The 14,063-nt window shown below is 43.4% G+C and overlaps 1 protein-coding gene across 1 annotated transcript in view; it reads left to right on the forward strand.

Annotated features, from left to right (window-relative positions):
- The window catches only part of LOC139167642 (lipase member M-like), a 55,784-nt gene that overhangs the window by 29,492 nt on the left and 12,229 nt on the right, over positions 1–14,063 (forward strand). The window contains exon 7 of the mRNA XM_070752330.1: positions 13,899–13,970. Coding sequence (XP_070608431.1) covers positions 13,899–13,970 — 72 coding nt within the window. The remainder of the gene's footprint in view (positions 1–13,898; positions 13,971–14,063) is intronic.

Consider the following 14,063-nt stretch of genomic DNA (forward strand, 5'->3'; position numbering starts at 1 on the left):
GTACAGGACCCGATACAAACCGCCCCGATACTAATGAATGAAATTCACAATTTTGGAGAAATACCTGGTCTGAAAATTAATTTTAAAAACCCCCAAATTTTAACCAAAAACATGTCGCCAAAACAAATTACAACTCTTGAAAATTTAATCAATATAAAAACAGTCAAAAAAGTTAAATATCTAGGTATATGGATGACATCAAATTATAGTACTATAAAAAAAGATAATTACGATCAACTCCTTAAAGATACGCAGGAAGATTTGTTAAGATGGTCCAAACTAAAACTATCTCTCATGGGGAAAATATTTGCCATTAAAACCAACATCTTACCAAGATTTTTATATCTTTTTCAAGTGGCTCCAACCATTCTAAACAAAGCTTTTTTTGAATCATTGCACAAAGAAATAAGAAAATTTATATGGGCAAAAAGGAAGGCTAGAATTAAACTACAAAATCTCCAAGACCATAGAATCAGAGGTGGTCTTGGATTACCCAATTTTCACCTGTACTACCAAGCAACGATTTTAATGATGCTAAAAGACTGGGTGACCCTTAAAAATAGAAGACTATTAACAATTGAAGGTTTTGACCTTCATGCCGGATGGCATGCATTTTTAATAATGGACCCCTATAAAATACCTAAATACTTTAAACATCATTACCTACGGAAGACATTAATGACAACTTGGCAGTTTATAAAAAAGAACCATTATAACTCAACACCAAAATGGCTATCACCAAATGAATTAATAATCCATCCCAATCTTTTTTCATTCTCCAGATTACTGACATATCAACAATTATTAGACAAAAATAACATTCTTTTATCTAAGCAACAACTACAGGATATAGGAATAAATTTAGACTGGTATACATATTTACAAATTAATTCAAAATACAATGAACACAAAAAACAATATGGATTTCAAAAAAACAACTTAATAGATACAATTCTTTTCGGCCCAACATCTAAAATGATTTCAAAACTATTTAATTACTTATTAGCATTTGATAATTGTGAAGAACAAGTTAAAGGATGTATGATCGCTTGGGCTCAAAATTTTGGCTACACGATCACTTTAGCAGATTGGGAAAAAACATGGACAACAAATTATAAAATGACTACAGCAATTTCCTACAAAGAGAACCAACTGAAGATGTTCTATCGATGGCACCTTCCCCCTGCAAGATTATCAAAAATGTTTCCTAATTTCCCTCCTAGCTGTTGGAAATGCAAATTAAAATCAGGAACCTATTACCATACATGGTGGACCTGTACTTATGCTCAAAAATTTTGGAAAATTATTAGAAATTTGATAGACCAAGTCACCTCAATTAACTTACTTTTTAAACCTGAAACCTACTTATTGGGTATATTTAGACAGAAATTTACCCAACCACAAAAATATCTCATCCTACAGATTATAACGGCCGCAAGAATTTCATACGCACAGTATTGGAAACAAGAAAAAACTCCTCCAATATTAACAATAATTTCAAAGATTATGGACTGTGCGGAGATGTCAAAAATCACAATGGAGATTCATAATAAAAAAGATTCTGATTACTATAGTATATGGGACAACTGGTATAAATGGACCACTGCAAAAAAATATTTAACTTTTATTTTATAACCCAATAACTTCTCTTACCTTGCAACCGTTTTAAACTCAAGATATCATTGATTAATAAAATAATTTCAATACCGACACTTAAAATAAATAAACAAATAAATTGACAAATAAATAAACCAAAAATAAAATTAGATTCCGACAACATTATTCTTTTTACTTGTTTCTTAAACTCAATTAAACAATCATTCACACGATAACAATATAATTCAACTAATGATCTTATTCTATACTAACTGAATCATACCTTTCCTCTTTTGCAATATTTATATAAATATATTTCCTTTTCTTTCTCTTTTTATTATTCTCATTACTGATATATTACTGACACCCATTAACATATTATTATACCATGCCGTATCTCCTGATAACGTCTGTCATCTAGGCAGATCCTCCCTTTCTCCCTTCCTTATTATTTTACAAATACTCTATAAAATCGTAAACCTATCTTCCTAACTACCTTTCTATAAATATCTTTCTTACTATCCTTATCATTAGTTATTACTACCTTTTAAATAATAAGATAAGATAGAAAAATGAAGTATTTATAGTAATAAGACATAAATGTGTACATTGAATTTTTGTTACAAAATAAGATATATACGTCAAAATACAATACCATGTAATAATTACTCTTATCCCTTTTTAAATTTATGTACCCCATTTTCCCTTTCCCCATTTACCCTCTGTTAATTAATAAACTTTATTTTAAAAAGAAAAAAGAAAAAAAAGAAAATAAGAAGGGTAAAAAAAGGAGGAATGCACATATATATTAGCATCTGTAGTATATATATCTTAATATATATCATTTCATGATATTAGACTAAGCATAATCCTATTATATTCAAGATTTACAATTGAAATGGGAAAAGACACATATCTAAATAAAATAAGTAGCATATATTACTTAATGTTTGTCTATTCAAAGTAATGAACTATACATAGCCGTATTATATTCAAAGTTTATACTATATATATTTTTATCTAATACATATATTGATTTGAAGGTGGAATTAGTAAAGTACTATAGTAGTTAGTAGATATGTGAAAAGATGGGATTTGGGTGGGAGAAGGGAAGGGTAGGGGACGGGGTGGGGGGTAGTACCTGCAGATTAGCAGGCATTGGTGTTTTGACAACTTGTTGTTTGTGATGTGTGGTGGATGTATGAGATAGAGATGAGTCAGAGTTAAGTTGTTAATATTTATGAATGAGTATCAGTAGGATTAAACCCAGACAGTGTATGGAAATCAATATTTTCGATTATATGTTAGTGTTATTGGTATTCTTTTTTGATGTTTAGTTTAGGGTTTTGTTGTCAAATATTGAATGAAAAGTGAGTAGTTTAGTCGTTATTTTTTATTTTGCTGTTGTTGATTTTGGATAACCAACGAAACCACTTCTCCCAGGCCTTGTAAAACTCTGAATCATTTTTGTTTTGTAGTTCCATCGTCATTTTAGACAGTTCTGCACATTCCATAATTTTGGTGATGATGGTTAGGGTCGTTGGAATAGTATCCTGTTTCCAGTGTTGTGCGTATGTTATTCTAGCTGCAGTCAATATTTGTATAATGAGGTATCTATCTTCTTTTGTAATTTTTTGTCGGAAAATGCCTAAGAGGAATAGTTCAGGTTTAACTATAATCTTTATCGATATGGCTTGGTCTATTATTATTTTGATATCTGCCCAAAATTTTGTGGCATATGTACATGTCCACCACAAATGGTAGTAGGTTCCTCATTTCTTTTTACACTTCCAACATTGAGGAGATATGTTGTGGTACATATTCGAAAGTCTAGCCGGCTGCAAGTGCCATCTGTAAATAATTTTGAATAAGTTTTCTTTGTAGGATGTTGCGAGCGTTAGTTTGTAATTGGTTGTGTATATTGTTTTCCCATTCTGGGAGGTTTATTATGTATCCAAAATTTTGTAACCATGCAATCATGCATCCTTTAACTTGTTCCTCTATGGTATCCCCGCCCCGAGTCTTCGGAGAGGGGCGGCATACAAATCCAAATAATAATAAATAAATAAATAAAGTATCCTGTCTTAATAGGTAACTGTATAGTTTGGATATCATTTTTTGGTTGGATCCAAATAGTATTTCATCGAGAGGATTATTGTGTTGAAACTCAAAGGTATTCTTATGTTGTTTGTATTTAGTGTTTATCTGCATGTATGTGAGCCAATTTAAAATTATTCCGTTTTCTTCTAATTGCTGCCTAGTGAGGATATTGTCATTGAGATCAAGTAATTTGGAGTACGTTATAATTTTGGGTGAGGAAAGGACGGTCAGGTAGATGAGGGATTCGTTGGGAGATATCCATTTCAGAATCGCTGCATAGTAATTTTTTTTAATCTGGTGCCATGTTGATATTAAAGCATTTCTCGCGTGGTGTTTTTTAAAGTAATTTGGAATTTTGCTCGATTCCATTGTTAAAAATGAGTGCCACCCCGACTGTAAATCAAATCCTTCTCCATTGACTCTGGAAGGAGAGTCCATCATGGGTTGTAAACCAATCCTATTGGTAGAGACTGAGTTAATTTAAATAATTAATTAACTGGCACCGCCCCCTTAGCAGCCCCCATGAGCCAGTTTTAAAAACTCAGTCTAAGTGTAGAGACTGTTGTTTTATGTACTCTGTGATTTTACTGTTTAAAATGTTTAAAATGTTTATATTTATTAAAGTGGTACCGTTAATCTTTTCTTCTTTTCTTTCACTGCAGGTGTGAAGACGTTTTCAAGGGGTCTCTGCCCTCCGTGGGCACCACCCCCAACGTTATCTCCTCGGGGGCCCCTTCCCTCAGCGGGTACCACCCTGATCGAGGAGCACCACAGCCCAGGGTCCCTGTCCTCCGTGGTCAGACCCGGCTGCGAGCTGAAGGTGGGGGGGTCCGCCCCCCCCACTGCGCAGCTTCGGAAAGTCGATCCCTGGCCTTATTCTTGTGAAAAAAGCGGTTTGGCGGCGTGCCAGCGCCTCTCAGCTGTTCGGCGGCCAGGATTAAAGCCGCCGCCGCCGCCGCCGCGTATCTACTAAAGCCGCCGTTTTTCTTGCTTGTGAGCGGGAGAGGCAGCGTTTGGAAGTCTCCTTTCGTTTGCGAGTGTCTGCCTTCGTGGCTTCGGCTCCTCGCCATAGGCAGGGATCGCGTTTGCCTCATAGCGCCGCCATTTTGGGCTGTCAAAAATAGACAAAAATGCCCGCGCTTTTTGTTGTGGCCAGAGGCTGTGACGTTCCTCTCCGCCTTTTTATTAGGCGCGATTGAACAAGGCAGGCTGTTCTGCGCATGTGCAGTGCCTGCAAACCTCCCGATCGCCATTTTATTGCTCTGAGAGAGAAGCGAGTGTCAGGGAGCAGTCCTTTTGAAGTCTGTGGTGTTGTGAGCAGCTCTAGTGAGTACTATGGAAGGTCACGCTACACCTGATAAGGTGACCTCTCCCTCGGTGGTCCCCAAAGAGAAGGCCAAAACTTCTAAGTCCAAGGACAAATCTAGGACATCTCAGGCCTCTTCTTCCTCAATTAAAGAAGCAGAGAGGCGTATCAAGGCCTTAGAGCAGAGACTTGAGGCTGCTCTTCATGTCCCAGCAGTGTCCTCTGGGCCTTCTCATTTCACTATGGCCAGAGAAACTGTGTCTCCTTTACCTACTATGAGGCCTGCTGAATCCTTCTCTGAAAAAGATTGGTCTCCTGATAGACAATTTGCCATCAATCCGGCTTTGCCATCTCCAGGCCACAGTGGGCCTAGGCCAGGCTCTGCATCACATTCAGTGAGGAGCTGCCAGGGACCATCTGCTACTTTCACACCCACAGCAGCAGGGTTGCGAACACAACCTGATTCCTGGCATCAGATGTCCCCATCAGTGCAGGATTTGATTAACAATGCTTATTCTCAGGGGATGGCAGCGGGGGTGCAACAAGTCACACAGCAACCCCGCCCAGTGCAGTCAAAGAACCTGTGGTGTGCACCGCCCCCCTCAGGTATGGGGTCTTGGGCTGAAGAAGCTAACCCTTTGGAGGAATCTGACAAAGATTATGAACTGTCTGACGATGAGACACCGCCAGAACAGCCTGTAGCTGCTGGACTTTTTAAAGCCTCCACTTTCAGGGTCTTGCTTCGTAAGGCCAAGCTAACTGTGGATTTGCCAGGTCCTGCTAAACCAGACACCACGGATGGGACCAAACCAGCTACAGTCCTATTTAAGGAACCCCAACCTGAGTCAGAGCACATTCCATCCTCTGATATTATTGTACAAAGTGTAAAAAGACCCTGGCAACACCCAGCTGCAGCCCAGGGCCCTTCTGCAGTAGAAAGGAGATTCTACACTTGTGATGAGGAGGTGGAGAAATTATTGGAATTCCCTCCTATAGATCAGCCTGTCATGCAGCTGATTTCTAAGTCCTTCGTACCCTCTGAGACAGGGGATAGCTTGAAGCCTGAGGACAGAAAGGCAGAGGTGTTGATACGTAAAACGCACCAGATGGCGAGCTGGGGATTTCGAGCAGCGGCGGCTGCTTCCTTTTTCACCAGGGCGTCTATAGTATGGCTGCAGGAGATGCAGGCCCGGCTGGGACCGGATGAAAGTCGCCTGAGACAGGATCTGGGAAAGCTGTTGGCAGCAGCTGAGTTTTCTGCAGACGCCACTCTGCATGCTGCTAAATTTTCGGCCAGGAGTATGGCGGCCACTTTGGCATCGCGGCGCCTCCTCTGGCTGAGAAGCTGGCCAGCAGACCTAAAGTCGAAATGGAACCTGGCCTCGGCGCCCTTTCAGGGGGAAAAGCTTTTTGGGGAAGCGTTAGATCCCGTCCTTGTGGAAGACAAGGACAAGAAGAAGTCCCTCCCCAGAGCTTACAGGCGACAGGAGCGTCGTTATACCCCCTACCAGCGCAGGCCGTCCTTTCGGTGGGACTCTTCTGCTCCAACGGGTCAGAATACTAGACCCTACTCCCAGCCCCAGTATAATTCTAACACGTTCCGGGGTGATAGAGCGCCCTTCCAGGATCGCCAGAGAGGGTATCAACAGGCGAGGCGGCCCTTTCGTGGAAACCAGAGGGGCTTCAAGCGCCCTAAATGACTCTGTTCATCAACACCTGGGAGGCAAGCTCCAGTTTTTCGAGGCCTCCTGGCGGACTACGTCCTCGGACAGGTGGGCGTTAGCAACTGTCTCCCAGGGCTTGCGTTTGGAGTTCCTCCAGCCCCCTCCATACCGTTATGTTCAGTGCCCAGTTCAGAGGGACCCCCAGAAAAGGTTACAACTTTCAAAGGAGATAGCCCATCTCTTGGAGATACGGGCGATAGAGGAAGTGCCCAGGCAAGAAGTAGGAAAATCATCGGGAGGGGTCCGAATGATCCTCAATTTAAAAAACCTCAATACTTACATCAAGTATCGACGGTTCCGGATGCATTCTCTTTCGACCATCTTGGCTGCAATCCGAAGGCAGGATCTATTGACGTCCATAGATTTAAAAGCGGCTTACTTGCATGTCCCAATCCTGCCGGCTCATCGGAGGTTTCTCCGGTTCCACCTAGACGGCTCCCACTACCAATACAGGGCGATGCCGTTCGGCCTCTCTTCGTCCCCTCGCACATTTACAAAGCTTCTCGACGTATTGACTGCCCATATCAGGTCCCAGGGAATTCGAATCCTAGCATACCTGGACGATCTTATTGTCCTGTCCAGCTCCTCTCAGAGTGCGCTGGCCGATTTGGCAGTCACGAGACAGACGTTGGAATCCCACGGGTTCACGATCAACGAGGAAAAAAGTCATCTTTCCCCAACAGTCAGACTGTTACACCTGGGGTCCATGATAGATACTTCCACAGGGACTGTGACCTTATCCCCAGAAAGGATGGAAAACATTCGTCAACTAATCTTACAGCTTCAGCGCCAACAGCGGGTGTCGCTCGCGTTCCTTTCCAAGGTACTGGGGACCCTGGTCTCGACTATTGGCATAGTGCCTTGGGCTCGTCATCATCTCAGGGCACTGCAATGGTTCCTTCTTCCCTGGCAGAAGGCCAAATTGAGTCATTCACAAAGGTTAGTGCGGCTCCCTTCAGATGTCAAGGTGTCGTTGCGATGGTGGACTTCCCCGGCCTTACACAAGGGGTCACTCTTCTGCAACCGGGACCGCTTAATCCTCACAACAGATGCCAGTCTGTCGGGCTGGGGGGCCCACATGGGACTGCACATGACCCAGGGACTTTGGTCTCCGGAGGATCTGAGCCCGATCAACATAAACTACTTGGAGCTCAAAGCAGTTTTTCTGGCTCTTCAGGCCTTTTCCCCTTGGATTCAAGACAAGCATGTGTTGGTTTTAACCGACAATGTGGCCACCAGGGCCCACGTCAACCATCAAGGGGGAACGAAATCCCTCCGTCTGATGGTAGAGTCAGCGGCCCTTTTCACCTGGGCCGAGTCCCGCTTAGCCTCTCTGTCGGCGGAACACATTGCCGGGACCAGCAACGTCCAAGCCGACTGGCTGAGCAGGTCCACTCTAGACCCAGCAGAGTGGAAGCTCGATCCCGGAGTCTTTCATCAGATTATTCAACGCTTCGGGACCCCTCTGGTGGACCTTTTTGCGTCACAAACCAACACGCAGCTGGAGAGGTTTTATTCCCGGTTTCCAACACCGAGGGCAGAAGGGGTCAATGCCCTCTTGTCCCCATGGCCCAGAGGTCTGTTGTACGCATTCCCCCCGACGTGTCTGCTTCAACGAGTTCTGGACATTGTAATCCGGGAGAGTGCCGAAGTCATCATCGTGGCTCCATACTGGCCCCGAAGGCCGTGGTTCGCAGACCTGGTAGCCCTCTCGGTGTCCCCTCCTTGGAGGATACCGGATCAGCTCGTCTCCCTCACTCAAGGATCCATTTGTCACCCGGATCCTCAATGGTTCCAGTTAGCCGCCTGGCGTGTGAGCGGGAGAGATTGACGCAGCAACACCTTCTGGACACGGTCATTGCAACGATGCAGGCGGCTCGGAGGCCGTCGACGGTGCGAATATACCAGGCAACATGGGCTGCATTCTGCAACTTTTGTTCTAACCGCCACTGTGATCCAAAGCAAGCCTCGCTTATTGTAGTTCTGGAATTTCTCCAATCAGGGATTGAGCGGGGATTGGCCCCTAACACCCTGAAGCGACAAGTGGCTGCCCTGTCCACTATAATTCAGGTATCAGATTTTAGGTCCTTGGCTCACCATCCATGGGTGAGGGATTTCCTCAAGGGAGCTATAAATCAGCACGCTCCCCCAGTAAGGCGATTCCCTACGTGGGACCTTACCCTAGTGCTACGTGCACTCACGGGGCCTCCCTTTGAGCCCATGAGGTCCATTTCATATAGATTGTTATCCATTAAGACATTGTTTCTGGTCGCAGTTACATCTGCCCGAAGGGTCTCGGAATTGTCGGCACTGTCCATCAGACCGGACTTGTGTGTGTTCCATCCGGACAGGGTGGTGATGCGATTGGACCCTTCGTTCATCCCGAAGGTGAATTCGGATTTCCACAGAAGGCAAGAACTGGTGCTACCGGACTTTTGCACACACGGTCAACATCCTTCCGAACTTCGTTGGCACAAGGTGGATGTCCGAAGAGCCTTGAAGCCCTATATCAGGAGGACAGCATCTTTTCGAAAGACTGAAAGACTCTTTGTGTCCTTTGCTCAAGCCACGATGGGTCTTGGAGTTTCTTCCCAATCGCTTAGTCGCTGGATTAGGGATTGCATTGCTGAGGCTTATTCATCGAGGTCTCAATCTCCTCCCACCGGTGTTATGGCACATTCCACTAGAAGTGCGGCTACTTCAGCGGCTTGGTCAACTCAAGCTTCGGCTACTTCAGCGGCTTGGTCAACTCAAGCTTCTTTGGAAGATATTTGTCGAGCTGCTACTTGGGCATCGTCTTCTACTTTTATACGCCACTATAAACTGGACTCATTGGCTTCTGCAGAAGCTTCATTTGGCAGGCGTGTCTTACAGCGAGTGTGTGTCACTCCATTGACCTCGGCCCAGCCTTTTCCCTCCCAGGGGAATTGATCTTTGGTATATCCCATGATGGACTCTCCTTCCAGAGTCAATGGAGAAGAACCGTTGTACATACCTGAACGGTCTTCTCAGTGCTCTGGAAGGAGAGTCCATACCCACCCGGCATGGTGTTTGGCCAGGTCGCCGGAGTGCTGGGACTGTTAAAGTTTATGTTTGGTTATGAAGTTAATAAATTTTTTCTGATTATTACATTGTCTTCGTTTTTAAAACTGGCTCATGGGGGCTGCTAAGGGGGCGGTGCCAGTTAATTAATTATTTAAATTAACTCAGTCTCTACCAATAGGATTGGTTTACAACCCATGATGGACTCTCCTTCCAGAGCACTGAGAAGACCGTTCAGGTATGTACAACGGTTCTTCTAAAGTAAGTAATTGTGTGTTTTGAAGAGTTATCCAGTCTTTAATTTTAGTCAAGATAGTCACTTGATAATATAAATAAAAATTTGGGAGGCCAAAGCCTCCTCTAGATCTATGATCTTGTAAATTTTGTTAGTTTTATTCTTGCCTTTTTTTTTTACCAGATACATTTTTGGATTATCTTGTGTAAGTGTTCAAAGAATGATTTATTCAATTTAATTGGGGCTACTTGGAATAGGTATATGTATCTGGGGAGTATGTTCGATTTAATTGCAGCAATTTTGCCCATCAAAGATAATTTCAGCTTTGTCCATCTCTCTAAGTCTTTTTGTATATCTTGTATTAATTTGTTGAAGTTGTCTTTTTTTAAACTACTACAATTCTCTGAGACCCAAATACCAAGATATTTAATTTTTTAAACTATTTTTAGGTTAAGAGCTTGTTTGAGTAAGAAGTTTTGTTCTTTTGTCATATTTTTAGTTATAATTTTAGTTTTGTCTATATTAATTTTAAGGCCAGTTATTTCTCCGAATTTATGAAGTTCTTTCAGTAGAATGTGAGCTGATTTAAGTGGGTCCTGGATTTTGAATACGATATCGTCTGCGAACGCTTACATTTAAAATGTTCCTTTTTTATTTTGATTCCATTTAATTGTGTGTTGTTTATTATATTTTTAAAAAGTGTTTCTATTGCGAGTATAAACATTAGGGGTGCTAGAGGGCATCCCTGGCGTACACCTCTTTTTATTACTATTTCTTCTGTGGCGCATTTATTAAGAAGTATTTTGGCTGATTGTTGTGTCTAGATAGATTTGATTAAATTAAGAAAATTATATCCGAATTTCATGTGGTCAATTTGTGCTATAAAATATTCCCAATATAAGGAATCGAAGGCCTTTTTAAAATCTATGAATATAAGCTATTGGTTTATCAGAGTTTTTTTTTTTGTAATACTCTAAAGCAGGGGTCCCCAAACTTTTTACACAGGGGGCCAGTTCACTGTCCCTCAGACTGTTGGAGGGCCGGACTATTAAAAAAATCCCTGCGGTTTTCTTAATGCTGCCGCCTTGAGGGAGGAGGAGGAGGTGAAGTGGAGCAAGTCCCCAACTCCTTGCCGAGTTTTCTCTTTCTTTCTCTCTCTCTTCCTTCCTCTCCTTTTTTTCTCTTTCTCTTTCTCTCTCTCTAACTCTCTCACTTTCTTTCATTCTCTCTCACTCACTTTCTTTGTATATCTCCCTCTTCCTTTCTCTCTCCCTCTCTATTCCTTTCTTTCTCTCTCTTTCTGTCTGTCCCTCTTTCTCTTGCTTTCTTTCTCTCTCACTCATTCTCTTTCTATCTCTCCCTCTTCCTTTCTCTCTCTCTCCATCTCTCCCTCTTTCTCTCTCTTGCTTTCTTTCTCTCTCCCTCTTTCTCTCTCTTGCTTTCTCTCTCTCTCTTAATTTCTTCCTCTCTCTCACTCACTCTATCTCTCCCTCTCCCTCTCTCCCTCTCTATCTCTCCCTTTCTTTCTCTCTTTCTCTGTCCCTCTCTTGCTTTCTTTCTCTCTCACTCTTTCTCTTGTTTTCTTTCTCTCTCTCTCACTATCTCTCTCTCTCTTTCTCTCTGTCCCTCTCACTTGATTTTTTCTCTCTCTCACTCATTATCTCTCCCTCTCCCTCTCTCTATCTCTCCCTTTCTTTCTTTCTTTCTTTCTCTCTCTCTCTGTCCCTCTCTCTCTTTCTTTCTTTCTCTTTCTTTCTTTCTCTGTCCCTCTCACTTGATTTTTTCTCTCTCACTCACTGTCTCTCCCTCTCTATCTCTCCCTCTCTATCTCTCCCTTTTTTCTCTCTCTCTCTGTCCCTCTCTCTTGCTTTCTTTCTTTCTCTCTTTCTTTCTCTCTGTCCCTCTCACTTGATTTTTTTCTCTCTCTCACTCTTTCTCTCTTGCTTTCCTTCTATCTCTTGTTCTCTTTATTGCTATCTCTATTTCTCTCCCCCTCTCTTGCTCTCTCTTTTTCTCACTTTCTCTCTCCTTTCTATCTCGCTCTCTGTCTGTTGATCTCTCTCTCTCACACTCTCTTTCTCTCTCTCTCTTGTTCTCTCTTTCTCTCTTCCTTACCTCTCTGCAGAGGCCGGGGGTAGGGAGGCATGGCACCAGCACATCCGCAACGGGCAGGGGCGGGGGCAGCCACGTCTCCCTTCTCCCACTGCCTATGTCTACCGCCACTTCCCTCCAGGCAGCCCAGCCAGGCGGCTGTAGAAAGTGCAATAATCTCTGCACTTTCTACAGTTGCCTGGCTGGGCTGCCACCGGCGGTAGATATAGGTGGGAGAAGGAAAGGGAGCCATGGCCGCAGCCGCACCCCCCACTGCGGATGGGCGTGTGCCGAGCATCTCGGTTGTGGCCTCCCCACCCCCATCCACCAGCCAGCCCACCTGGTGTGGAGCAGTGAGGCTCGGCACCAGCACATTCGCAGCAGGCGGGACGTTCACCCACCGCCGTCGCCTCCAGCCAAGCCAGCAGCAGTCACCGCAAGTTCCTCGGGTGGGTTCTGCCACTTTCTAATAATCTCTGCACTTTCTACGGCCGCTTGGCTGGGCTGCCCAGAGTGGAGTGGCAGCTCCCACCCGAGGAACCTGCAGTGACGGCCACCGGTGGTAGATATAGGTGGGAGAAGGAAAGGAAGCCACGGTCGCAGCCTTTCCCCCCCACCGAGGATGGGCAGGTGATGAGCATCTCAGTTGTGGCCTCTCCGCCCCCATCCCCCTGCCAGCCCACAAGGAGATGGGGAGTGCGCGTGCACGTGCAACATTCAGAATAAGAAAAACCTTCGCCATTCAAAAAAAGAAAAACTTTAGCCGGCCTCGCACTTTCGTCACTCCCCGCCCCCAACTCCAACGCCCGGCTCCATGTAAAATCTCGTGTGCTGCCGTGGGCCGGATAAATTGCCTCAGCGGGCCGCATCCGCCCCCCGGGCCGTAGTTTGGAGACCACTGCCTCAGGCCAAAGTTAACATCCAGCCTAGTTTTTGCTTCCATTATATCCTAAGCAGCAGCAGCAGCTCTGGGGGGCTGGAGGCTGGATCTATCTATCTATTTATTTGATTTTTTTAATGTCGCCCTTCTCCTTAGACTCAGAGTGGCTTACACCATGTTAGCAATAGCACTTTTTAACAGAGCCAGCCATATTGCAAATGATTATCAGCATAATAATAATAATAATAATAATAATAATAATAATAATAATAATTTATTAGATTTGTATGCTGCCCCTCTCCAAGGACTCATGTCACATACAGAATTTCTTTCTAAATGCAATAATATTGGTAAAATAAATCAATCCGGTCATAATTTGATCTGTAGCTCATTAGGGCAATTGAAGCCTGGTTTTACTCTAAGCATTCTCAAGCTATCTTTGCAAACTAAGAATTCTAGAGGCTGCTGTTGCCCACATCAACTAGGGGTTATGTATAACAGAGGTGGGTTCATCCCAGTTTGGACTGGTTCTTCCAAACTGGTTACAAACTGCTGATAATGTCATGATAATGTCACAGAACTGGTTTGGTCATTGCTGGTCTCTGAGCAGCACCATCTTTTTTAAAAAAAAGTTTGGATTTTTCTTCTTCTGTGCCTGTGCAGAAGCCGAGTTTCTGGCACTGTGCATGCATTGCCATCTTATTTTTGGAACTTTTGGGGAGGATATTGTTTTGGATTCTTTTGCCACTCATGCCATTGATCAACTAAAATGGCATGAAACACATATGCAAAACACATGCACATTCATGTGGCATTCTCACGTGGCACAGGAGGAAGCAAACTGGCAGTCAGATAAGTTAGAAACCACCCTTGATGTACAACATACAAATAGAGATTAACATGTAAATTCCTCTTGTTTTGTAGAGTCGAGCAGATGTTTATATTGGAATTTTTCCTGATTTCACATCTGTTAAAACATTATCTCATTGGAGACAGGTAGAATGTAATTTACATTTTTACTGCAAGATAAAATCAATACTGTATTTGACAAAATGCTTTTTCAGTATGCAAAACATTGCTTTTATATAT

Source organism: Erythrolamprus reginae, chromosome 5 (genome assembly GCF_031021105.1).
Source record: "Erythrolamprus reginae isolate rEryReg1 chromosome 5, rEryReg1.hap1, whole genome shotgun sequence".
In the NCBI taxonomy this organism is placed as follows: Eukaryota; Metazoa; Chordata; class Lepidosauria; order Squamata; family Dipsadidae; genus Erythrolamprus; species Erythrolamprus reginae.